Raw genomic sequence first — 25,560 nt, forward strand, 5'->3', positions numbered from 1 at the left:
TTGAAGCAATGGCGAGGCCGCCTGCTTCCGCACGCAGACACGAGCACGCACACACGCGATGCAGGTGGGCACAGGTGCGACAAGGGCAAGCGACTCGTTCAAGGACGGGGCGACAAAACGGGCTCGCGGTGCAGCACTGGAAAACACATGGCTCTCCCCATTTGCCGCAGGTGGTATTATGGGGCGCGTGTCTGCTTGAACCAACACCACAATCGCGTGGCTAAGAAAGCGATATTTCTTTGAATTTGGTGAGGCCTTTTTTTTTTGGTGATGCAACAATTCTCAGAGGGAAAAAGAGGACGTTCGGACAAGGCGATTGATCATGCATCGTCGTTTCGCTCTCTTTTTTTGCCCGTACCACAAACAAGACGCGGATCGGGTTGTGAGGCTCCACATTACAATAAATAAACCCTTTCACAACGCAATTGCTTGTTTTTTTTTTTTTTTTTTTTCCCTGTGCGAAGCCCGCAGTCTTCATCGCTCACTCGCTGAGCGAAAAACCAAAAAAAAAATGTCGTTCCGGGCGCTGCAATCGACGCCGCGCACGCCGCTGGACGCCAGCTCGCGAGCAGACACGCCGAGTCAGAATGGCTCTGCTTCTGCTTCGACGCCGCACGAGCTCGATACGCAAGCGAGATCGACCTCCGCTGCTGCCGCCGTCCACGAATCGCCTGCAGCCGTTCTGTCGGCATCGTCTGCCGCTAGCGAGCGTGTTGTTCGCCATGGTGAAGAGGTACTGCTCGTTCCCGTAGCTTGATCTCCTTGGTTATTCAGCGGCCTTATTTTGATGTATCGTGCTGTGTTGATTGAGGGTTTGCAGGCGGGATGGTCGTTGATAGAGCGATTGTTGTCTGCGTGCAGCTTTTTTTTTTTTTTTTTTTTTTTTTGGCGGGAAAACTCGCTCCCCATTCCTTCTGCTCTTCTCTCTGTGCTGTGCAATCAGACTCACACTGGTGCCGCTCGTCACCTTGATACATTGATGCAGGTGAGTTGCATGCAGGTTTACAAGGAGGCTCTCGAGCTGCAAGGAGCCAAGTTGCTGCAAGAGTCGGCGGACAAGTACCAAGCACTGCTCGAGATGGTCACCAGCGTCTTTGCGCGACGGCACAGCTCCACCCAAGCGCAGATCGTGGCGTCGTTGGTCGAGGCAGGATCGTTGCCAGCCCAGGCCAGTGCCACCGCGGCTGAAGACGCGACTTCAGAGGAGGCTATCGCGAACGCGATCGAGCAGGCTGCAATCACCAACGGCAACTTGCACAGAACGCTGGTCGCCATAAGTCGCCAATTGCAGGAGAACAATCGACCCATCGTGAAAATTCGTCTTCTGGCTCTCAAAAACCAGGCGGCCCTGCGAGACGAGTTGGGCGAGGCTGCACGAGCGCTCGATTTGTTGCTGCTGGTAAGCGTGATTCTTAGTTACGGTTGTTGAGATGACTGTATCGCTCTGCTGAGGAGTGCACGTGCATGGAATGGGTGTTGATTTTGTTGTGTGTTTGTTTTAGGCGACCGACGTCGACCACACGGATGCGCAGCTCTGGGTTGGGGTTGCGCGCCTCGCTGTCCGGGAACGAAAGTTGTCGCTCGCTCGCTATGCGTACGAAAAGGGTATGTGACTTGCTGTGTATTTTACGGCTCGGACGATTGCTTGAGGATGGTGGCACTGCTCACTTTGGCGCATTTTTTTTTTTTTTTTTTTTTTTTTTGGTTTCGTGCTGTTTTGTTTGACTTGCAAAAACAGCGGTAGAGCTTGAGTCGTCCTCCAACATGCAAACCTTGGAAGCACTCTGCTCTGTGTTGTTTGCTATTGACGACCTTTTGTCGTGCTTGATGCTGCTCGCACAAGGGCTCGAAATTGATGCCCATTGGGCGTTTGGGCAGCAGCTGCTTCGCGTCATCCACCACCAAAATGCGACCGTGCTGGAGTGTGTCCCTGGCCTCTTGTTCCCCATTTGGCAACCGCCAGGCGCCTACTCGACACAGCCGGATCCTCTCCAAGAAGCTCGCCCTGCACGAGCCTTCAATTCGGCCGTGCTGTACGGCAGCGCCGCCGTCAACTTTTCCGGTGCTGCTCGCCACAATCCGACGCTGGGTCTGTTGCGGCATGCACATGCTGTTGCGGGACCTGTACGCCAACCCCTGGCGCGATACGACTTTCGTTCGCTTGTTGTCATGAGCGAAGACGATCTCATGCAGTTTCCGCCAATGTTGCTCCGAAAGTCTTACCGGGATGACATGAGCATCAAAGACCCCTCGTTGCGCAACGCCATGCAGGGGCCCCAGCGCATGTCTACAATCTCTACCATGACTCACAGCATCACACTGCCGACCCCTGGCTGGGACGAGCTGTTGCGGTTTTTGCTCTCGCATGCAACCAAAAAGAAGGACAGGTGAGTTTTGCATTGATTGTTTTTGGGGTGGTATTTGCGTCTTGAGAATTGATATTGCTATGGTGGCGAGACTGGACACAATTGGTGGGCACAATCTCACTTTGATGCAAAAAAAAATGTGTGTTTGATGCTAGCTCGGCGAGCGCGGTTCGAAGGATTATTGTGAAACTTCAAGGCGATACCCAACCAGCAGAAGGCGTTGTACCCCCTTCTGGTTTGGGTGAATCTGACTTGATGAACGCTGCTGCTCTGCTGGCGTCGAGCGATGGAACCGGGGCGTCCGAGCCGATGGACATGTCCATCGACAACCAGGCCTCTCAAAAGCTCTCCCGAGAAAAGCGCAAATTGATTGAAGTGGAAGGTAACCAACCTGCTGCGCCGTTCAGAAGCGATCGTGGCCCCACAACCACTTCCTCGACTGCCGACGACGCCAGGTCCGCCTCGAGCCCCATTACTCTCGACGACGACTCTGCGACCGGCGTCTCGACCACAGCCACCACCACCACCACCACCACCACCACCACCACCCTTGCCTCAGGAACACTGGCCAACAGGCGGCGGTCACGCAACATTCGAACCAATGACACAGAAGTCGGCGCCGCCTTCGTCAAGCAACGTGCCCCCATCCAACCATCGATATCCTTCAAGGGCGGAAGCGTCTTTGTGCGCCTTGCAGAGTTGGCGCCCGTCGCCCTCTGGGCCGAGTGGTGTGCTGCCGTTGGGATTGACGTTGATCCAAGTCTGCATGATAAGAGCTTAAACCAACCACCCTCTCCGACCGCCTCAGGGGCAGTCGAGTCCGCCGCCAGCCCCATGGACTTGGAGCTCGACGGGGCGTCCCGCCGAGGGCAGTCGTTCAACCCGAAACTGAAAATCGCCCACCAGATAGCTGAGCTCCAATCACGCTTTTTTGCACGCCACGCGAGCCGACTGGCCTCAGGTTCGGAAGATTGCCCCTTGCAGAGCACAGCAGCTGACAATCGCGTGACGACCCAAGCCCGGAGAGTGCAGCCCGCTGCAGTCGCCCGACCGATGGACGCGATCGATGCCGACGAACGAAACGCTGTCGAGCAATTTGTGCAGTCGTTGAATGCCGGCGATGTTGCACTCGGTCCTGGCGCGTCCATTGCAATCTGGATGCGAGAGGCCTTGTTCCGAGTATCCCAGCTCTACGACTCGCAGGATGCCAGCTGGGCTGCAATGCACTCGATGATTATTGACTACGTGTTGGCCATCCGGAATCTTGGCACATTGGTGCTGATGCCGGCGAGTGCTGGCGCCCCGAACAAGCACACTGAAACGTTTGGACGGACGGCGTCGAAAGCAGCGAGGTCTTCCGATGGGATGGAGGTTGACGATTTCCGAACCCGCAACGTGCCCGGAATGAACCCTTCGGCTGGCTTGGCGGCAGGTGGTGCAGAACCAAACGATAGCGCTCGTCGCGAGCAGGAATCTCGCGCAGCAGTGTTGCTAGCGATTGAAATTTTGATTTCAATGAGAATTCGCGCCACTGTCCCATCGACAAGTGCTGTCGAGGCGCTTCTTCCTCAATTGCTTGCGGATTGCAATTTGGCCTTTGCGTTCTTCACGACAGAGCAGCAAGTACGGCTGCTTTACCTTGATGCTGTTGCTCATGCGTGCTTTGGCAACCGCCTGCATGACGCGTTGCTCTGTCTCGAACATTGCTCCACGCTGCTGGCTCGTTGCAAGACGCGCTCTGTGCCTTTGCGCGTGTCCAACGCCCCACTTGGCTCTCGCATCGACCCTACCAGTCTCAACCACGTGTACCAGCTGCTTGTCACATCACGCTCTCTGCACACCTCGCTATCTGGCAATCAACCCGCGAATCTTGTGGTTACCTTGGCTCCGCTAGTCCTCCCGCGATGGACCTTTGTGGCGTTTGACGATTCCGGCAACGCCGATGAAGATGTTGGTCCGGAACGGCGAGTATCGGCCCGCAGATCTGCTGCTGCGGCTGCTGCTGCTGCTGCTGCTGCTGCTGGCACCTCGAGTGCAGCCGCCATCCCGCCTTCCTTGTCGCTCAGCGATATTCCCAATATGAGCCCCATACGTTTGCGAGACCTTCTCTTGGAAGCAAGTCTCCGTGCTCGTGCGCACGGAATTGTCTATGCATGTGCCTCGGTCAGCTTGGGTCAGACGCTGGCTCGAATGCTGCCACCAAAGGCGTCCGGTTCTGCCACAGCCACTGTCAATCTTCCAGCCGATACAAACGGCAGCAATCCTACTGTCGAGGACGTGCCTATGCTCTCCAGGCTGACCACGAAAGAGCACCAGGCAGTGTTGTTGCTACTTGAGCACATTCGCGGCTCTCTGCAGCACGATTTGCGCCTGCTGCAACAGGACGAACACGCGCAATCCGATACCAGTCCTCGCGAACCGGCGTCCTGGCCCGCTGCTCCTTTCCGCTTGCTTGCCGTTCTCTTCTTTCGCCTGCTTGCCATTGCGGATGCTGCCCTTGTTGAGTTTCGCAACGGCCTGACCGGCCTGGCGGCCACTCGGCAGCACAAACTGTTGGCCATCGCCCGTGGAGAGACCGCTGGCCCGGCTGTCAACGCCACTGGCCTGATGGCGTACTTTCCTGTGGCTGAGCGTCTGGGAATTGAAGCGTTGGAGTGCTCGCGTCTCGTGCTCCAAATGCTGCTTCCTCGGCTGTCTGAAGCGACTCGACCTTCCGGAGCTGCCCCTGGCCGCCAGAACAAGCGGTCTCGCATCGAACCAGTCGCGAGCGAGACTCAACACGATCCCGGGCACGTGACAGTCTGCTTCCTCTTGGGCCAGCTTGAAGTGCTGGGCGCGTGTGATACAACGGATGTGCAAAGTTTGAGCTCTTCGTCCGCAGACCAGTCGCAGACCACAACCCTGGCTGCGCCGAGCGCACACAGCTCGTGGTCGGCGAACAATGGTCCGTTGGCCAACGAGCTTGCAGCAATGTTCAACGTGTGGATTGGTGCGCGTCGCGCGTTCTCCCATGCCTGCTTGGACACGCTTGCCCAAACGGGCGCCTACGCGAGCGCCGTGCTCGGGCTCAAGGAGTACCAGGAGGCACTGCTTGAAGCCAGCCCGGACCTGCCGGAACAAACTGCGATGCAACTGTTGAGCACGGCGGATACCACAGACACCACGGCTGCATCTCGGGTCCTGTTTCTTTGTCTTCGCGCGTTATACGGGTTGATTCTGACCAGCTCTGGGGCTGTGGATTTGGCAGGACGAGTCGGGGACGACAAAGGCACCTCCATCGTTGCTGCGTCCACCCTCGGCGCGTCCGCTCCTCATGCGGTTTCAAACACGCCGGCATCCAACCTCGCCAACACTGCATCTTCTTTGGCTTCGGCCCCGGGCATGTCGGCTGCAGCCGGAGCTGGCAGCACATCCAGCACCTCGCGCCAAACGCGAGAGCAAGAATACCTCGCCACGCACATTGACCAAACCAATCCGACAAGCTGGTTTCTTGACATGCAGCCACTGCATGTTCCGGCAATCATCCATGCCACTGTGCACTTGAGATCGAGCGCTCCCCTGAGCACCCTCACTCGAGCGGTGCTTGTTGGCCCTGAAGCCCCGATCGCGTGGAAGGCTCGCGCAAGGCTCGTCTACCCTCCTTCTGTCTGCGCAACCATGGAAGCTGCTGCCTCCCCAATCTTGGACGTGATTGCTCGAGGAAGTGCGCCGACAGATGAATTGCAGCCAGCGTCGGCTTTGGAAGTCGGCGTGGCCAACCCTGTGAGTCTCAGAGCTGGCTTTGTCGAGACACCCGAGTTTATCAAGCTCCTGTGGGAGGCCCTGGAGCTCGCGGCCGAGGCGGATCTTGAGAATTGGAAGCGCATCAAGCGCAACTTGCGTTTCCATTGCGAAGATGGCATCACGCTGCTCGACGACTTTGAAGAGTACGTTGCCGTCACAATGCGACTTTTGCTCTTTCAACCCAGCAATCCGGACATCTGGGCGCGCCTGGGTGTGCGTGCCCTGCTTGAGTTTTACACTGCTCTCGACAACCCTTCGTGGACGGACATGGTGCGTGTGACGTCGCACTTCCACTGTCGCTTTGCCGAGTTTTTGGTCACCAACAGATCCGTTTCGCTATCGGAGCAGTTTGCGGCTGCTCAGCGAGCCAGTGTCACGACTTTCACCGCCAGCCTTGCCGATTGGACTGAGTGGCTTTCTGCGACGGGCGACAGTGCCCCCTCCGAGAGCAACGACAGCGAAACCACGCCGCTGACGTTGGCAGAACCCGCCACTGGCAAAGACCACATGCTCTATCTTTTGTCGTTTCCTGCCTTGCCTCTCATTGCCATTCGCAGCTTCGGAATGGCAACTCTTCTCCAGCCCGAAGTGTCGTATTGCTGGGCGGACTTGGCGGAAACCCTGTTTATGGCCTTCACCAAACGCAAAATTGTCGAACGAGCCACCTCGATTACCGCGAGTCAGCTCCCAAGGGACGCGCAACGCGCTCTGGAGCTGTACTGGAGCGCTTACGCCAGCTTGACGGAGTCCGTCGACGCCCTCAAGCAAGCCGAACAGCACGTCAGACGCGCCATCGACCTTCCAGACGACTTGGCTGCTCCGAAGCGTGAGCGTTATCGAGCAAACCTGTCCCTTCTCTTGGGTCGCATTCTCGAAAAACAGTGCATCCAGGCGACGCGACCTGACGCTGGTATTCCTGTGCACGTCTATGGGTACGGCATTGGCCAGAGCATCGGGGGTGCAGACCTGGACGAAGACACTGCGCCCGATTGTCCGTGGCAGCTGCGAGTACCCCTGTACAGCTTTGCTGCCGAGTCTGCGGATGCCGCGGAAGAGTGTGTGCGTTGTTACGAGCAGGTTCGTGCACACCGCATCAAGATCAAGTCGAAGGAAAACGAAGGCTCGTACCGACGCGCGGTCGTGCTGATCAAGCTGTTACTTTGTGCCAATCCGCCTGTAGAGCTGGTGACGTCCCTGCTGATTTCCTATTCAGCCATTGTTTCTGCGACCGCTGGTGGACGTCCGCTTCCCTACTTGGTGCCCCTGGCCGAGCAGTCGTCACCCAAAGAGTACCCGTGCATGCCGCCTGGTGACTGTAGCGAGCATGTCGCGTTCGAATGGTGTGCTGAAGCCATTCTTGAGCTCAGCAAGCTCAAGTCGGACAATGAAAATTCGTGGTACACGTCTTATCGTGCCAAGCTACTGCTTTTGTTGTGCGAGCGCTTTAGGCGGCGCATGGAGCGCTTGTCTGAGCTCCCTTCCAACAATCGATCTGCCTCGACCACTCGCGCGCAAATAGCACAGCTCCGCAACGACGTCCTGAGCATGGTGGCGTTCAAGTCTCCGCCGAATGGCCTCCAGCTGACCAATCGCGAATCCCAGCACTTGACGGACGTCAAAAAGTGCCTCGTTCGAATTGCGAAAATGCGCGAGCGCGCCGCGGGTCACGACGCCTGTTTGTTTGGCCGCTCGGTACGATCCGAGCTTCTTGCCCTTGGCATGGCGCTGGACCGCGATCGCTTGTTTGCAATGCTGCATTGGCTGGTCAAGGATACGCGCGCAGCGGACGGCACCCTGCTCATCAAGTTCACGTTGACGTCGTCCAACTCTGCGTGGCGAGCAGCATCCCATGCGAGCGGCGGAATTCGCCTCGGACCAGGGGGAGGCGGTATGGACACGAGTGAGGCGACCGCGACCGCAGAGACCGATTCTGGTGAAGAGGAGCGCATGCTCTGGATGTCGCGCGATCTCGAATATCTGCAGCGTATGGCCGCGACCATGTGCGCAGCGCTGTGTTGGCCGGATGCAGCTACGGTTGCCGTCAAAAGCGGCGGCGCCGCCGCCGGCTCTGCCACCAGTGCCAGCACCTCCAAGGCCGCTGCTGCTGCTTCTGCCGATGGAGGGGCTGGAAAGGGCGGAGCAAACGCCAAATCGGCTTCAACCGCCATGGTGGTTGGCGACGGCGTTTCTCCCGTGACAGAGCAACCGCCAGAGTCTCCAGGCGCTCCAAAGTCAGCCTCACCAATGCAGACTGAGAGCTCCACTCCGGCCGCCGAACCAGAAGGAGGAGCCTTGTCGCAAATGCTGGCATCGCTCGGCGCATCCAGCGAACGATTGCTGCTTAGCGATGCCTTCTGCAACCTCGTCTCCGTTGTCTGCACACTGCATGTCTGGAAGCATCTCCTTAGCGAGCACCGCCTCAATCTCGTTGAGCACATTCTCGTCAAGCTGCATCGGCGGGCGTTGGACGCGCTGTCGGAAACCCGCGTCCGCCCGACGTCAAGTCCAGTCCCCCAATCCGGCGTGCCAACCCAGCTCGAACCTTCGCAGTCGTCGGACATTGACGCAGCCTTGGCCTGGTTCCGGCAGGTTGGCCTTCGTGCGCTTGCCTGAAAGCAAGTGTTTTTTGTACCAACTGTATGGTAGAATGTATGCAATACTTTCAAATATTCCCCACCCCCTCCACCCCCAAATCTTCAATCTCAAACACCCGCGAATTGCACACCGAGTTTAATAGCCTGGATCTTTTTTGTGTCTTTGAAATCCCCAGTCCTTGATTATTGCGTGTTGTGCGAGTTGGTCCAATGTCGACGGCGATTGACTTTGGCGAGGACGACATTCCGCCCAGCCAGCGGCAACCTTCCCAGCCACAGGATCAGGCCAACATGCCCTCCTTGTGCGTACTTTTTTTGCCTTGTACTCTGGTTGGATTGGGTTGTGGGGAGTTGGATGCTGGACTGACTGAACGCTGCTGTCGCTCGTCGCTTTGGCGCTGCAGAGGCGGCGCGCTGTCTGCCGCCATGATGTCTGGACTGGGTCAACAGATTGCTGGCAATGTAAGGTTTTCAAGCTGCACCGTGTCTCGGACGCACCTTTTGCCTCCCAAGGCAGAGCTCAGCGTTTTTGGAGATTGGGCGCAGTCAAAGCGCTGGGTCCCGTCGCCCCATCGCCACTACACTCACTTGCATGGTGTGGATGATGCTCTTTGTGATTGGCTTTATTGAACTCTGCGTTCATGCGCGGCTGGCGCTGTGATTGCACACGCCCAAACCCAAAACGGACAGATGTGGAGCGCTGGCTCAGAGCAGGCCAAGCAGGCGTATGGCGCCTATGCACGAGTCGATTTACTACGTCCTTACTTTGATGTCGAGGTGCACCAAGTTCGAGCACGGCTGCTGCGATCCTTCTTGCCAACCCGACCATCGCGCGATGTCGATCCGGTTCCGACCGAGCTCTACGGGCCTCTCATGCTCGTATTCTCGCTCGTGACTGTTCTATTGTTTGGCATGAAGCATTCCGGAACAGAAGTGGTAATGTCATGTTCTCAACGATGCTTCCTTCTTGGAAACATTCGGATTGCACCGAGTGCCGCTGACTAGCGAATATTGTGTTGATGGTGTTCTCCCCCGTGTCCCAAACTCGTTTCAAACGCGCCGTTCACGCCTGTAGCGCGAAGGAACCCTCATGGGCACGGCGCTCGCCATTTGCTTTGGCTACTGGATTGGCGGCTCGAGCATTTACTTTTTCTTTGCTTACATTTTCAACACGTCGTTGAGTTTCCTCCAAATACTGTACACGACGGTAAATGCATTGCAATGTCTTACTGCGACTTCTTGCGTGGGATGTGTGTGTCGGGGTCACGAGAAGCAACAAAGGGAGAGGTTGGTTTTTCACTTTTTGTACTTTTTGTTTCTCTTGTTTGTTGGTTTTGTTGCCATCGTCAGGGCTACGGACTGGTCGCATACTGCGTGTGTCTTCTTGTCGCCACAATGCTTCCCGGTTCGAACGCATTCCTTCTCGCCTGGGCAGTGTTAGGCAGTCTGTCTGCAGCCAAAATGGTGCGTGAGACACGAATTTGTTTCTTGATGGTGCTGAGCGTGGTGGCAAACCGGGTTGTGCTGACATGTCCCGTCTTGCATTGGATTGCACAAATTTTGCTTGTCACACAGGCTCTTGTATTTTTCAGCCGCACGGCAGATCGCAAGCAAGGGCTCATCGTTGGCTCGGTCGTGTTTGTCATCCACTGGGTGTACCTCTTCTACCTGTTCCGGGCGTATCACATGATTGTCGGCCCATGGTGATTTACTGTACTCTGTTTGATTGTGCGGCTCGAAGGTGTCGTTGTCGTAATGAACGATGAGGACGCTCGTGAAAAAATAAAAAAAAAAGGTTGACTGTGATTCGTTTCATTGCGTGTAGTGCAGTTGAGGTCGGGTTTTGTTCGTCGGAGTAGATATGAATGCTTGAGAAACAGAAAGGGGGGATTAAAAGTCGAAGAGGAGGGGGGGGGGAACAAGTATGTCGGAAACCGCCGTGTAGCGGATGCGTGTGAAGGTTCATGCGCATCTTTGGTTTGGAGGTCCCTCACTGGTGTTAATGAAGACACCAGCATGCGTAGTCTATCGGAAGGTTGTAAAAAGCATGTGCGGCGGTGGGCAAAGACATCGAACAGACAAAAGTCCATCTGAGCTTTGATGATTCGCACGCACACGACTCTGATCCGAGATGCCGAGCAGCCTTTTCTATGATGCGGAACGGGTCCTCGCACGGACAGATCAGCACACAACACACAGGCAGCCAACAACCCCCACCGACTCGCATCGAAACAGCAATTGCGCTCGTGCTGCGGTTGAACGGCTTGTGTTTCTAGTGTTTCGTCCGGTTTTTGAAACAGCGTTATGGGACTGAACAACGCCAAGTCCGCACGGATTGCTGTTTGCTGTTGTGATCTGGCAACCACCCAGTGCGATGTTTGAACATGCATTTGCCGCAACGATCTCTTCAAGTCTCTGCATCCTACTCTGCATGCAGTCCACATGTGTGTGTGGCGAATGCTGCTGTCAAAAAAAAAAAAAAAAAAAAAAAAAAAAAAATCCCTCTTTCGCCCCGCCCACTCCATCGCTTTCCATGCATTTTGCTGTTGGACTGCGTAACAATCGTTCATTCAAACCAACATATTTTTGATGAAAACCGGTTTTTCTCGTTTTCCCATTTTTCAAACCAACATATTTTTGATGAAAACCGGTTTTTCTCGTTTTCCCATTTTTCATGTGGTTTTTTCAGAAATGTACGCAACAAAAAAAAAAAATAATAATAATAAAAAAAATCCATTCATTCTTTTTTTTTTTATTTTTTTTTTCTTTTTCCCCTTCTCTCAGCTCTTCCTTCCTTCCATCGTTTCTTCCTTGTGTCGCCGTTTTCACCTTCGCTTCATCTCCCCTCCCCCAAACAGCATCCTCATTCCACAAAATGCGCTTGACTGCCTTCACCACGGCGCTGGTTGCCGTCGTTGCCTTGCAAGTGGTTGCGAGCGCGATTGCCTCGCCTGCGGCTGCGCCTGCTGCAGTCCGTCTGCGCGCCCGCCGCGATGTCACCGACGAGAGCTTCCTCAAGCTGAACGAGCTGAATGTGCAGGTCGCAGACGGCGTCGCGGGTAGCTACCCCTTTGTCGAAATCTCCGCCCGCAATCCAGAGACCAATGTTCCTGCAGGTTCGCTTCGCTCCATCTGCTCATCTGCTCATCTGCGCACCGTGTCGCACTCCCTTCCGTCTCAAGGCCCCACACATAGCGCATTCGCTCAGCTCGCTGCATGCGGAGCCAGCCCAACCAAACCCCTCTCCCCCGCCCCTTTTCCCCTCCACATGCATACGTGGGGAAACGAGTGCGACGTCATAACGCGGTTTTTTTTTTTTCTTCGTTTTTTTCTTTTCCACCTCCTTCCCTTTGTTCGCTCGCCATCGCCATCGCGCCTTCGCCCATCGCATCCGCGATTGTTCCGTTTGCTTTCATTGCCTCCAACGCTGATGTGCTTGTGCGTGAGGTGGAAATCCCCTCGAGTCGGAGGGAACAACAGCCATTCTTGTGCGTTGTGTGGAACAGCCGCAAAAAAAATGTTGAAAAAGAACCAGATTCTTTTTTTTTTTTTTTTTTTTTTTTTTTTTTTTTTTGATTCTTCTGATTTGCTGATTATTCTGGCGCGTCGTTCTTCTTCATCACCGAACAACAAACAATGCAAGCAATGCAAACAATTCAACAACCACAGAACATCCAGAGCTGTGCTTTTTGGGAGATTTGGAAAATGCCCGGAATGACGATGAACTCAACTTGCAACTATGTGTGTGTGCGACCAACAGGAGCCTATACCTCGGATCAACTCTCACTGGTCTTTTACGACGCCGATAGCAACATCTACCGGGTGGTCGACTTGAGCAGCGTGACTTTTAACGCGGACGGTCTTGCTTTGGTCGCGCCGAACTGGGTGACCGACCCCAAAGTCACTGTGCACGTTGCTGATGTGACCGACCCGTCCATTGCGCTCTTCCCGGAAGCTGGTGCTGTGTGCCTGTATGACGACCCCGCCAGCTCGTTCCATGTGGGCGACCGCATTGCTGGCGACCCTTTCGATGCCATCGTCTACGCCTCCGATCCTGCAACGGTGGCGCAGCTCAGCGCATACCTGCTCAACGGACAGCCTGCAATGGCCATCGCCACCGAGGCGTCAGGCGTGGACAACTCCAACGAGCGCTGCAGCCACTTCATCTCCAGCAACACTCGCGCGTGGAATCCCGTCTTCGAGGCTGCATCGCCTGGCCAGCAAAACCCCTGCACCGGGTATGCTAGCGCGTACAACTTTGTTTTCACTCAGCTCAATGTGGGCACGCTCCTTGGAGTCTATTCGCCCCTGCAGAGCATTCGTCTCACTGACGTCCAGCGCTCGCCCCAAACATCGCTGAAAGGCTTTGCCCTTGTCATCACTACCAGCACCACCATCTTGTTCGCTGCTGAGTTGGGTGTGGACCCGGTCTGGGGCACTGACACTGGCATGACCGACGACAATGGCGATTGGCTCTGGGCTGCCGACTCTGGCAGTTTCATCTTCCCCGAGCTCACCGAATTTACCTCCAGCTCTGGTGCTGTAGTCATCTACAGCTTGGATGAAGTCCCGAACGGCATGGCGAACCTGGAGCCTGGCAACCCGCCGACCAGCTCTGGTGTCCGCGACGTGCTTGTCTGGCGCCTCGTGGATGAAGATGGTGAGACAACGGAATCTTCCGCGCTGGCTGCCCTGCTCACGCCCGCTCAGCCCTCTCTATTCGATGGAGCGTTCGATGACGAGTTTGAGGATTTCGGCTATCTTCGCTGCTCGTTCAGCCTCCCCAAGTCGTACCGTCGTCGCCCCTTGTCAGCATTTGTCTGCCACGCCAGTCCCTCCTCGACCCCGATCCCCGATCCCACTACCATCCCCATCCCCGAGCCCACCGATGCCTCGTCTGCCACCCCGGACGTTTCCTCGACGGAAGTCCCTTCCTCGACCGAAGACGTCTCGACCACTGATGTCGAGGTTTCCACCACCGATGTTCCCTCGCCGACCGAAGATGTCTCGACTACTGACATTCCCTCGCCGACGGATATTCCTTCGCCGACTGAGGATATCTCGACAACTGAGATTCCTTCGCCGACCACTGAGATTCCTTCGCCAACTGAGGATGTCAGCACCTCGGATGTTCCTTCCCCCACTGATATTCCTTCGCCGACTGAGGAAGTTTCGACGACTACTGATATTCCTTCACCGACCGATGTTCCTTCGCCCACTGAGGAAGTTTCGACCACTGATATTCCTTCCCCCACTGATATTCCTTCCCCCACTGAGGAAGTTTCGACCACTGATATTCCTTCGCCAACCGATGTTCCTTCGCCGACTGAGGAAGTTTCGACCACTGAGGTCTCTTCCGCAACTCCCGACGTTTCTTCCGCTACACCTGACGTTTCTTCCGCTACTCCTGACGTTTCTTCCGCTACGCCTGACGTTTCTTCCGCCACTCCTGACGTTTCTTCCGCCACACCCGAAGTCTCTTCTGCTACCCCTGAAATCTCGTCTGCCACCCCTGAAGTCTCTTCTGCCACCCCTGAAGTCTCTTCTGCTACTCCCGAAGTCTCGTCCGCCACGCCATCCGCTAGTAGCACAGCAGTTCCGTCTGGATGTAAGACACTTTTGGTTTTATGGTTTGACTCTTTGCCCAACATGTGCATCTTTTAATGTGTTTGTCCTTGTTATCATTTCTGCACCCACAACAGCGTCGGGCTCGAGCAGCACTAGCTTCAAGGTTGTCATTGCATTCACCGTGATTGCAGTCATCCTCTTTATCGCCTTCCTGGTGATCAAGGGCCGCAACTTGCTCCCCTCGTCGGAATCCGTTTCCCATCAAGGCTACGTTCGTGACTTGAGCACCAACGACGAAGACGCCTTCGACGGCGACAGCGACAGCGACCGCAAGCATCTCAAGGTGGAAATTCCTGAAGAGGAGATGCTCTAAATGCTGCGTGTGTGTGTGTGTGTGTGTGTGTGTGTGTGGTGTTTTTGCTTTTTTGTTTTGCTTTCCGTTCGGTGGTGTCATTTCGTTTCGCGTTAACTGTGTGTTCCCGCTTGAGTTTGTTGACTTGTTTGCAACAACTATAAAAGATAACCCCTATCCAACTCTTCGAGCAGAATCGCCAACCTGGTGCACTTGTAAGCTCTCCAAAACGCTCAAAACTAAGAAATCGTTTAATTTACAAGTCGAAAACAATCATAAAAAGCAAGCAGAAAAATTACAAACAATGTTGTACAGTCAACAAAACTCTCAGCAAAAAAAAAAAAACCTCAACAAAAGAAATTATGTAAACCGAATCAAAACGCTGGTAGAGCAGCTCGGCAGGTGAGAGCGAACTGCCTGCCATGGTGTTTTGTGTATAAAAGTATAAAAGACGCTCGTACCGTTGAAAAAAAAAGGCGTTCAGTTCAGCTCGACGGGCTCCTGCTGCACAATTTCCTCCAGCAGCTCAATCAGCATGTTGAGCCCAAACAAAAAGTTTGAGTCAGGCCCAGAAGCCGCGCTCCCGTCTATTTCGCGCAGCAATGTCTCGTGCTCGCTTGAAATGCCGGGAATGGAGCCCGCGCCAGGGGCCAGAGGAGACTTTGGAGCCAGAGCGGACGTGTGAGCAAAGTCAATGATACGAACATCCACCATGCTCGGATCAAACATGGCACTCGGCTCGGAGGGTGAAGTAGACTCGTCGTCGCTTGACGCGTTCTCGCAGGCGGAACCGGGAACGTAGCCCTCGTACAAGAGCAGCAGCGACGCGGAGGGGAAGCGGAAATCAACTTGCTGGATCACCTCCGATAAGCGGCGAATCTTGGCCAAAATAGCGCGGACAGCATCAAAACGAACGCGATCGCCATTGAAGAAGAACAGCACGAGGCCATACGCAAACTCTTCCGCCGTCGACGAGCGGCCAGTGTACTTTGTCACGTGGGCGAACTTGTCTTGGAGAGCACGGTACACTTGCATACCGCAGAGCCGTAAACCAAGCGTGACCGACGTCGAGTTGACGCACTTCGCCATCTGGTGCAGCCGACGCTCGAGCTTGACATCGTCGCCGTGTTGACGCGCTCCCATTTTCAAGTCGAGGACACAAGGGCGGTAGTATCGGCGGGTCAAGTCCTCGAGCACAAGCCAGGTGGCGTCCGTGCGGAGTTCGCCTGTAAGCGGGTCTGCTGAGCTGTCAGAACGCAGTTTGCTCATCGAGCGGTCGTAGCAGAGCCGAGGCCACTGATTGACGCCAGACGTGTGAACTTCCAGCGTCGAGAGCCACGTGGACGAAGCGGCTGAGCGCATTGCACTGGCCGACGAGGGACTGACACAGCGGCTGTCAATGGTGTAGAGTGAAACGCGGCGTCGGACACGATTGTCCAACTCTCGAGCATCGGCCTCTTCTTCGCTCGTGGAGGATTCGGTTGACGCCACAGGCGAACTTGCGTCGCTGGCGTCAATGGCTGGGAACAAAAGAGTGCCCAGCTCCACAGCGGGGAGAGACTTGTTGGAGACGGCGGCAGGGGAAGCAGTCGGCGAGCCTTCGAGAGAGGGCACGGACGAGTCGGCTGATGGCGAGGCGCTGCTCCAGTCGGACTCGGACGAGTACGACGCAGGGCCTTGGCTGGAGGCATCGAGCACTGCGGTCTGGATGGCGGCAAGCGCTGATGCGCGACTGACCACTGCGGCGTTTTCGCTCACCAAGCGAGCCGCGGCAGCAGAGAGCCCCGCAAGCTCGGCAGCGGTGACGCTGTTGAGCGTCGTGTTGGGCGAGCTGCCTGAATCGGGGGGAGTGGAGAAGCAGTTTGCAATGAGCATCTGAAGCGAGCTTGCGTGCGAGTAGTGTGGCGACAGATGCGCATGATCGCGATGGCTCGAGTGCTGGTGGTGGAGATGCTGCTGCTGGTGTGATTGGTGCTGACCAGAGTGATGAGCGTGGTGGTTGTGGTGGTGGTGGTTGTGGTGGTAGTGGTGGTGGTGGTGGTGAAGGTGGTGGGGATGGTGTTGGTGAGGACTGTTGTGATGAACGACCGAGAGGTGCGGCGTTGAATCCCCGGTTGCCGAACTGGAAGGCTCGCTGCCATGCACGGCAGTCATTGCATCAAGGGCAACAGGGGAGGGTGCCGGGGACGGGGCCAACACGTTGAGTGAAGCGGCGCTGCTGCCAGTGCTAGTGCTGGTGCTGGTGCTGGTGCCGGCTGCGCTGCCAGCAGTCGCGCGCGCCGCCGAATGCGAAACATCCTCGAGAGAAGATGCGCTTGCCGCCGAACTACCTGTGCTGCAACGGCCACTAACAGAGCCAGTAGCTGGCACCAAGCTAGACGGCGAGGCAGGCGCCGCAAAAGTAGCCGAAAGCTGCTCGGCGGGGTGGTGCTCTGTGCTCTGGAAGATGCCCGAGCAATCGAGCGATGAGGAGGCCGACGACTGACGACTGTGGCCAAGCAACGAGTGCAGCGGCGAGGTTTGGCTTTCTGCGGCAAGCTCGGCCTGCTTGGCTTGCTTCCGCGAGTCCTGCACGGCCTGACGCTGCTGCAACTGCATTTCGTCTGCAGGGGTGCAGTCGCGCACATTGCCGGCCAGCACAACCTGGCTGGATTGAGCGTGGAATGTAATGTCGACCAAGCCAAAGTAGGCTGGGATGAACTCTTGCAGCCGGGTGAAGGGAGCCACACGGGACTGCTGCTCGGCCTCCTCCGCGACGAGCCGGCGCACAGTCGAGTAAAACTCGTACTCGCGCAAGGCAAAGTCCTTGCACACCCGCCCTGCAGGCAGCCGCAGCATGCAACTGTGCCCGCCGACTTGGTGGGGCGACGGTGCGAGGGGATCGGCGCCGTCGACAGAGTCAGTGCTGCTGGTGCTGCACAACCGCCTTCGCCGTCCGTCCGGCAGCACAACCACCGGTCGGTGTTTGGCGTGGTATGTGTGCGATTGCGGCACTGAGGGTGTTATTGGAGTGGTGGTGGTGGTGGTGGTGGTTGTTGTTGTGGTTGATGGTGGTGGTGGTGATCTTGGTGATGCATCCAGTGGCGACGACATTGAGACATGGAAGCGCGATGTCGTTGTTCTTGTTGATGTTGATGCTGATGATGTTGGTGTTGTCGGGTTGGGTTGAGGTGCAGCAGCAGCAGCAGCAGCAGCAGCAGCAGTGTGCGGCCTGAGCGAGGGAGGTATTGGTGGTGAGGTTGGCAGTGTGTCTAGCATTGCGCGTGCTTGAATGGGGGAGGTGACTGCTGCGTGCTTGAGCCAGGTGGTAGCAGTCGTCAATGACGGTTGAAATGAGCGGACTGCGCGGTTGTTGTTACTGCGGGAGGGGGAAGGGGAAGGGGGAGGAGAGAGAGAGAGAGAGAGAGAGAGAGAGAGAGAGAGAGAGAGAGAGAGAGAGAGAGAGAGAGAGAGAGAGAGAGAGAGAGAGAGAGAGAGAGAGAGAGAGAGAGAGAGAGAGAGAGAGAGAGAGAGAGAGAGAGAGAGAGAGAGAGAGATGGAAACCAGCGAAGAAGCGACAGCTGTCGTGAACAAAGTGTCAAAAAAAAAAACGAAACAATCCAAAACGAGAAGAAAGAGGTGGGGAAAAAAAAAGTGAGATAACAATGATTAAACAATTGGACAAATATACATTTATCACTCAGAGAGAGAATGTGTGTGAGGGAGTGAAATGATCAAACAAAAAAAAAAAAAAAAAAAAAAAAAAAGGAAAGGAAGAAAGGGGAAAAAAAAAAAACGGGTTTTGTTGGTATTTCCGTTGCTTCTGCTTCTTCTTTCGGTGCCGTCTTGAGGGAAGAATTGAGAAGAGGAAGTGGAGCGCAGCAGGGAGACGCAGCAAGCACATACACAACACGAAGCGTCGCGGGAGGAAGGTCGCAAATGCACGGAAAGAGCAACGGGGACTACTCCCAAAAAAAAAAAAAAAAAAAAAAAGGGCAAGAGAAGAATAATGCAAAAAACGATAACTTCGTATCGTTTTTGAACGACGCGTGTGAAAATGCATTGGGAACGGGCGCGGGTTTGGTCTGTCAATGGGGAGGAACAGGCGACACTCGAGCGCAATGTGCACAAGCTCACACGCCACGCTCACTCTCTCGGTCTGGGTGTCGTGAGACGACGACGACGACGGCGACGACGTTCAGAATGCTCGCACCAAAAAAAAAAAAAAAAAAAAAAAAAAAAAAAAAAAAGCTTTATCCCACACAAAACCCTCCCCGCCTCCTGAGTCGGAACAAAGAGTCATAGGCAGAGGCGCGAAAGTACACTGAATGGACATGTAAGAGAACAGTGCGGTAGTTCCCCCTTCCCCCCCCCCCCTCCTCCCCCAAGAGACCAACAGGCCGCAAGCCGACTTTGTGACGCGGACCGTGGCGTTTATCTCGGAGGGCCGCTCCAGCGACATGGGGTCGCCCGAGTGCTGCGCAGACACGGCGAGCCGAACACTGGGGTTGATACGTGAATCTTGCGATGCGTGCGGCGGCGGGAGGAGGGCGTAAAACCGCGACAATGACCAGCGGAGGCGCCGGCCAATCCAAACCGCTCATGCAACCATGCGAGAACGCCCCAAAAGTCGAGCCCGGCATACACAATTGGTTGGACGCACAACTTGACACGCACACACGCACACACGCACACACTCACACACGCTCTTTCGCTCTCAGGAAGGCTCAGGTCGCTGAGAGACTGTTCTACGCAGAAGACGCTTTGGTTTGAATTCGAAACGAATGGCGTGCTTTTTGGTTTGATGATGACTTACAAAAAAAAAAAAAAAATGGAAGCAAGACTGAGAATTCGCAAATGGTAAAAAACATAAAAAGAAAATCCATGTATCATGTTCGTTAAATGTTTCACATGCCTCCACAAGTTTGAACTGGCGACACACTGACATGTTGAATACAGGGTTGTTTTGTTTTCTCTCTCTCTCCCTCTCAAAGATCGATTTTGACAAAACGCCGAGCGCAGCAATAACACAAACCCAAGAAAAAGAGCATTGTTGGTTCAACGACAAGTACAAACAAACAACCACCAACAGCAGCAACCACCAAAAATAAGCGACTTGTTACGATTGTTTTGCTTTTTAAGAAAACGTTACACACAGGTCTCGGGACCAGGCAACTGCTGCATATCCAGAACCTTGCGGATGTCGGTGAGAACCATGACATCGTGCACGCCATAGGCCCGGTTGTACCAGTTGGGGGTGCGACCCTTGAGATCCACTCGACTAATGTACGTGATTTTGGAGGTCGCGGCATCATTCTTTTCGATATAGAAGCTGTGCTGGTAGACAGTTGCGCGAACGACGCCGGGTACCTCTGGCACGGACGGGTGTCGGATGGATACGCACACCAGCACGCATTTTCCATTTCCAAAGTTCTTCCAAGACCTGGGCAACGAGCAAAATGAAGCAAGAACAACAAGGAAAATCAGTGGTGCGCTCCAACGCATTCATCCTATTGCGTGCATCCTTCCGCCCAAAATGAGTTACCGGAGAAGAATGTAATCACGAGGCCGGATGGGCCCGCGGCCTCGTCGCGTGTAGTGGAAGACATCCATCTCCTTGGAAATCTCTTCGACCAAATGCTCCTTCTCGACTTCGGGATCCCAAAGGTATCTATCCCGCAGAACAGGGTTGTGTGGTCGAAAAAGGGTATCACAAAACGCCAAAGAAAAAATCAGCTCCAAGCATTCAAACATGACAGCAAAGAAGGCGGGGGGAATGTCACAACACGCACCGCTGATGGACGAGTCGCTCAAGAGCACGTTCTGGGGACGTGTTTGCGATTGCTTGACCACACCACGTCTGGAGCATCTCGTCTTCCTCGCGCTTGTAGGCAATGCGAACCGCATCCGTTCGAGTGTGGAAGAAGAAGGACTTGAACTTGCCGGACGCTTCGTTCATCAGATTGGTTGTTTGCTGTTGCATCAGGCTGGCAAAGTATGGTCGGTGGGTCGCATCAAACAGATGCAAGAGACCAGGTGGCGGGACTTGGCCAGTCGTGACGTCCAAGGCCTGCTCGAAGATTCCGTCACTCACCTGGCCATTCCCAAACAAGGAGAACAAGAACAATAGCCAATAAACGTGAAAATCAACACAGAAAAATGCCAGAAAAGGAAAGGAAAGCAAACAAGCTACGCCAAAAGCTGCAATCACACGCTTACACGGAACAGCGCGTCAGTGTCTTCAATCATGTGCTGCAGGCAGTTGGAAGCAACTTCCTGGGCTTGCGCCTCACGCAGGGCAGACTCGCGACTGTCAGCCTTGGTGAAGGTGTTTTTGCCTCCGCTTTTTGGCGGATTGCGGTCGACGTGGAAAATATTGGGCGCAAATACCAGCGCAAGATTGCGAGCGTCCATTTGGTTGCCCTTCTTGTCACCAGACCCTTGGGCATTGGCAGCAATCTTGACAAGCATGCTCAGCACCAATTGCAACGCCTCGCGGTTTTCATCGGGAAGAAGCGGAATGAGTAGCTGCATCATCTGATGCCGGGTTTGTTCAGTGTTGGTTTCTGCACGAGAGGGAACGAGGCGCACAAAACAAGAAGGCAAAATCAGAACATTCGTGCACAACAACATTCTTTAGACAAACACGAAACGCCATGAACGCATGAACGGGTCTCACGTACTCTCTGCTTCGATGAAGATCTCAACCAACGTGGACGTCAAAAGAGGCTCGGGCAAGTCGCGGAAGAACTGCTTGACGACATCCGCCACGTCGTGCGGCGAGAAGCTGGTGAAATCAATGGTTTCGGTGCCCTTGTCGCACTTTTCGCGCAAATCTCGAATGCGAGCCGTAGCACCGGCTTTACGGAAGAGGCCTTCCACTTGAGCGCCTGTTGCGCGAACGGGAAGAAAAAAAGGACCAAAAGTAAATGAGAATTTTTTGTTTAAACAAAAAAAAGAGACCGCCACGATTGTGCACTTTGCGAACTGACAGTGGTTGCCAAGGTACATGAGCGCGTCGTAGATGCTCAACGGCAATGGCTGGCCAGTGCGCTCGAGGATGGTCTGCAATGGAACTCCAAACACACCGACCGCTACCAAACAAAAACAAATTCAAAAAATAAAGACAAAAAAAAAAAAAAAAAGTCAGATGCCCATTCCTCTCCGCAAAAAAAAAAACGTCCCTGCCCGGCTTCAGAGAGACGAAACAAAGCCATCTCACTCTGCACATACCATTGTACACGATTTTGCGGTTTGGCTCAAGTAGCTTCGTCAGGCTGCGCATCACTTTCTTCTCCCATCGCTTAGTGAAGGAGGAGTCCGCGCCAGCTCGATTGTCCAGCATGCCAGTGAGCGACAGCACGGAGAGACGCTGCACGACGAGCATTTCCCGACACGAGAGGTTTGCAATCACCTTCTCGGAGCTCGACGGCGTCGAAGGGCGCCCACCTGTGCTCTTTTGGCGCATGAACGACGTCCACTTTTGCGCATAAATCTTTGCCAGGGTGATGTTTTCAAGGGGGGAGTCTGACAGGCGCCGTGCCTCCTTGAACGAGCGAGACCATTTCTTGCTATCGCTGCGGAAGGTCCAGTTGCTGCTCAGCGCAGGAGTTAGCTGTCATTCGAACAAGAAAAAAAAATAGAGGAACAGAGGGTGAGGAGACAAGTGACAACAAAATGCCAAACATGCGTGATGACGATCTGCAGACATACTGGGCCGGCGTCATCGAGAGATTCAGAAAGTGTGTCGGTGCTGCCGTCCATGTCTTGGGCAGTCGCGCCAGCCCCTTCGGCTTTCCGGCCTCGACGGCTACTGCCTCGAGATCGCCGACGCGGGGGACGCGGCTGGAAGTCTTCATCCGCTGGAGCAGCGTCGACTTGGATGGATGGCGTGTCTTCTTCATCACTTTCCTCATCCGACGACTCAATCTCCGAAGACTGGACCTTGGCTAGAGAGCGACGGGCTTTGGAGCCGGGCGACTGGTGCGAGCAAATAGTCACTATGAGCACCAAGCACCGTTTTCAAATGGAGGCAAAACGAAATAGGAAACATGCCACAAACCTTGCGAGCCCGCCGAAGCAAGGCAGCGTTCAAAATCAGGACACGCTTGGTCACAGGTTGCAGCTGCTCGTCATTGAGAAAATCGTGATCGGCTTTAACTTGTGCAGGGTCGCATTCAATATTTTCTGGAACACGGCATTTAAAAAAATTATTAAAAAAAAAAAGGTGTCAGCCCAAGCGTCGCGCAAAATGTCCCTCGGACGCAAGAATACAGGGTGGCAGTTGGGGGTGCCGGGGGGAAGGGGGGGGGGGAAAGGCAAAAGCTCACCTCGATAAAACTGGGCATACTGGGGAAAACCAGAGCGTTGCAACCACAAGCACGCCTCCTCGGCGTCTTCTTCGGGGTCCGCCTCTGAATCGTCATTGACGGAGAGTGTTGATGACCGGTGATTGTCACTATTCAAACTCGTAGAACTGGGGGACGGAACGTAGTTTGACACATTCTCTGCGCAAAAGACAGCAAAACAAAAAACATTTAAAGTCAAAATGGTAATGTTGCGATCTGCACTGCAACGACACTCGTTGACGAGCGCGAGAAGAACGTACCTTCGGATCGAGAATATCGGTTGATGGAGGTTGGACGAGAGTTCTAAAAACCAAAAAAACCAAAAGCCAAACGAAAAAAAAAAAAAAAAAAAAACCTGCGTGAGTGACCATGTGCGCAATCTACAGTGTTGGAAGAAGGGCGAGACGAGTACGAACCGGCTGAGACACTCCGGAGGGAGTTCGCAATTCTGGCACAGACAGCCCAGTGGAGGTGCGCGGGCTGGAGGCGCCGTTGGCCGCCGGCGACGCAATGTTTGAGGGGGCACCCGCCTTTGGGTTTGGCGAAGCAAGAGCAGAGTTGTCAATGACAGTCGAGCCCACGCGAAGAAGCAACGCACCCAAGTCGGGTTGGGCTGCAGAGGAGGGGGAATCAGCCGCGCGACTCGAGTTTGGCGATCGACCCTGTTTGAAAAAAAAAAAAAAACCCGAACCGATTGCAACCCAGGGTCAAAAAATGGTAAGCCAAACGCGCATTGACAGTAATCGCTGCGTGAGGGTGGCCGCAGTTCGTTCCAATCGCGTCGACGTTGAGGAGGCAAAAATTGCTGCTTACCGAAGACATGCTCCAAACGACCAAAACGCGCTACCCTTGGCAGCCAGCACTCAAAGATTGAAAGAACAAGGAACGGGGAGGGAAGAGGAGCTCAAAGGAGGTAGACGGAGCGGGTGCAAACGAATGCCACGCTGTAACCCTGTGTGTCAAAGCGAAATTTCAGAACGAGCGACGTCAGGATCGGCATTTTCCAATCAGGAAACGTGCAAGTACAAGAGTTCATGCAGCACCCATCGCAAGAATTGGAGAGATGCGAGAGGGTGATGTTTGAGGAAGCGAGAATAGAGTGAGACGTGAGCGAGGGAGTGAGAGTGAGTGACAAGAGGGAGTGACAAAAGTGAAAAAAAGCAAAAAAAAAAAAGGATTTTCAGCGCATTCTTGGTGCACCAACGCTTTGTTCCTCCTACGTGACTCCTCCAACGGGTCGCGCGCCAGTGCACTGCCGAGAATTCCAGTGCCGGCGGACCATTGGCGACAGAATCGCAGACCGCGCAGAAAGGTCAACAGCAGCAAAGAAAGAAGGAAAGAAACCGAAAAAAAAAAAAGAAAAAAAAAAGGCACGCAAAAAGCAGAAGAATCAACAGCAGAGCAAAGAGTTCCAGCCCGCGAAGACAGCACCCCGCCCGTCAGAAGCACAGAGGCATGAGGTGACGAAGATGATAAGCCCTGCATGTCCATCGGCGGGATTGTCGCTGCAGCAAGAGACGCGAGCTCAAAAGGCGCAATCGCAGAGGCAAAAATCGCACGGTAAAGAATGCCCTCCTCTTGAACGAAAAAAAAAAAAAATCATAATACAATAAAAAAAATAAAAATACAGGACAAGAATCAAAAGCAGGGTTCCAACTTGATGGCTCTTCGTTTCTCTGCGTCAATGGGGGGAAAAGGCACCACGGGCGATATCGATGCAATGCTTCGCTCCGAATCCAGACTCAGAGGATTGGCTGATTGAACGACTCGAAAAAGAATACTTTCCAATGCAAAATGCAAAACGAAAAAAAAAAAAAAAAATTGCTTTCAACGCAGTCTGTCTGTGGTCTCAGCATGTCCCAGAGCGCGGTGGCCCCGCTCGACAGGACGGCATAGGGCAGCGCGTGCAGTGCTGTTCTAACGCAGCAAGCAGCAGAGTCCTTGCCGCCCGGGTGTGTGCTGGACATGGCACCAGACAGCACAACCGCGTGCGAACACTCCAGCACATCGCGCTGGAATGAATTTCGATCGCTTCCCTTTTTTTTTTTTTTTTTTTTTTCTTTTTTTCGTTTCTGGATTGTCTTGCGAATCTCCCTCGATCCCCCGCCTGTCCCGTCAACAAAGTCACTGTCACTCGAGCAAGCCCTGATATCGCAGCGATGGTCTCGCAAGAACACGGCCGCCGCGTATTTACCGAAAGAAACGAAAAAGGAGGGGAAAAAAAGGTAAAGAAAGGCAGAAAAAAAAAAAAAAGAATGGCTTGACTTTTGGCCGCTCTCCCTTCATCGCAATCAATGCCAAATTCAGGTTGCCTGGAAGGGCTGGTTTAAGGGTGGAAGTCGCTCTCCCTCCTGCAGGTTTATTTAGTTTGGGACTGCTTTTGGGGGAAACGCGTTTCTCTTTCGGATGTCTACAAAATTGGACAGTCAACGTCATTCTCGATCGCGATGGCCAACTCATACTGCTGCGTGCACTGTAGCAGCTCACTGGAGACGCGTGAAACACCACCAACTTGAAGGAAAAAAGAATTTTTCGATTTTATCATCTGCGACTCGCATCATCCTGTACAG

At 54.4% G+C, this 25,560-nt stretch overlaps 5 protein-coding genes across 5 annotated transcripts; 3 read left to right on the forward strand and 2 right to left on the reverse strand.

Annotated features, from left to right (window-relative positions):
- The first annotated feature begins 480 nt into the window (after positions 1 to 480).
- CAOG_00590 (hypothetical protein) lies at positions 481 to 8,830 on the forward strand. The gene is made up of 5 exons (XM_004365404.2): positions 481 to 733; positions 986 to 1,399; positions 1,503 to 1,605; positions 1,739 to 2,387; positions 2,522 to 8,830. The coding sequence occupies exons 1-5, from the start codon at positions 512 to 514 to the stop codon at positions 8,760 to 8,762; spliced, it is 7,629 nt and encodes a 2,542-aa protein (XP_004365461.1). The 5' UTR covers positions 481 to 511; the 3' UTR covers positions 8,763 to 8,830.
- A 98-nt stretch (positions 8,831 to 8,928) lies between these two features.
- CAOG_00591 (natural killer cell-specific antigen KLIP1) lies at positions 8,929 to 10,549 on the forward strand. The gene is made up of 6 exons (XM_004365405.2): positions 8,929 to 9,045; positions 9,148 to 9,205; positions 9,434 to 9,679; positions 9,819 to 9,950; positions 10,094 to 10,207; positions 10,319 to 10,549. Exons 1-6 carry the CDS (start codon positions 8,954 to 8,956, stop codon positions 10,448 to 10,450), a joined length of 774 nt encoding a protein of 257 aa, XP_004365462.1. The 5' UTR covers positions 8,929 to 8,953; the 3' UTR covers positions 10,451 to 10,549.
- A 947-nt stretch (positions 10,550 to 11,496) lies between these two features.
- Positions 11,497 to 14,840, forward strand: CAOG_00592 (hypothetical protein). Its single transcript, XM_004365406.2, has 3 exons — positions 11,497 to 11,859; positions 12,504 to 14,351; positions 14,446 to 14,840. The coding sequence occupies exons 1-3, from the start codon at positions 11,619 to 11,621 to the stop codon at positions 14,682 to 14,684; spliced, it is 2,328 nt and encodes a 775-aa protein (XP_004365463.1). The 5' UTR covers positions 11,497 to 11,618; the 3' UTR covers positions 14,685 to 14,840.
- Positions 14,841 to 14,912: 72 nt separating this feature from the next.
- CAOG_00593 (inositol hexaphosphate kinase 3) lies at positions 14,913 to 17,866 on the reverse strand. Its single transcript, XM_004365407.2, has one exon. The coding sequence runs from the start codon at positions 17,754 to 17,756 to the stop codon at positions 15,144 to 15,146; it is 2,613 nt and encodes an 870-aa protein (XP_004365464.1). The 5' UTR covers positions 17,757 to 17,866; the 3' UTR covers positions 14,913 to 15,143.
- A 1,724-nt stretch (positions 17,867 to 19,590) lies between these two features.
- Positions 19,591 to 25,224, reverse strand: CAOG_00594 (hypothetical protein). The gene is made up of 14 exons (XM_004365408.2): positions 25,185 to 25,224; positions 23,804 to 23,942; positions 23,407 to 23,652; positions 23,251 to 23,293; positions 22,973 to 23,149; positions 22,705 to 22,829; positions 22,356 to 22,622; positions 21,876 to 22,257; positions 21,635 to 21,736; positions 21,326 to 21,532; positions 20,862 to 21,208; positions 20,435 to 20,736; positions 20,188 to 20,313; positions 19,591 to 20,085 (listed from the first exon to the last, which is right to left on the reverse strand). The coding sequence occupies exons 2-14, from the start codon at positions 23,810 to 23,812 to the stop codon at positions 19,791 to 19,793; spliced, it is 2,628 nt and encodes an 875-aa protein (XP_004365465.1). The 5' UTR covers positions 23,813 to 23,942; positions 25,185 to 25,224; the 3' UTR covers positions 19,591 to 19,790.
- Positions 25,225 to 25,560: the final 336 nt, after the last annotated feature.

The sequence above is a fragment of the Capsaspora owczarzaki genome, assembly GCF_000151315.2.
Source record: "Capsaspora owczarzaki ATCC 30864 unplaced genomic scaffold supercont2.1, whole genome shotgun sequence".
In the NCBI taxonomy this organism is placed as follows: Eukaryota; class Filasterea; order Ministeriida; family Capsasporidae; genus Capsaspora; species Capsaspora owczarzaki.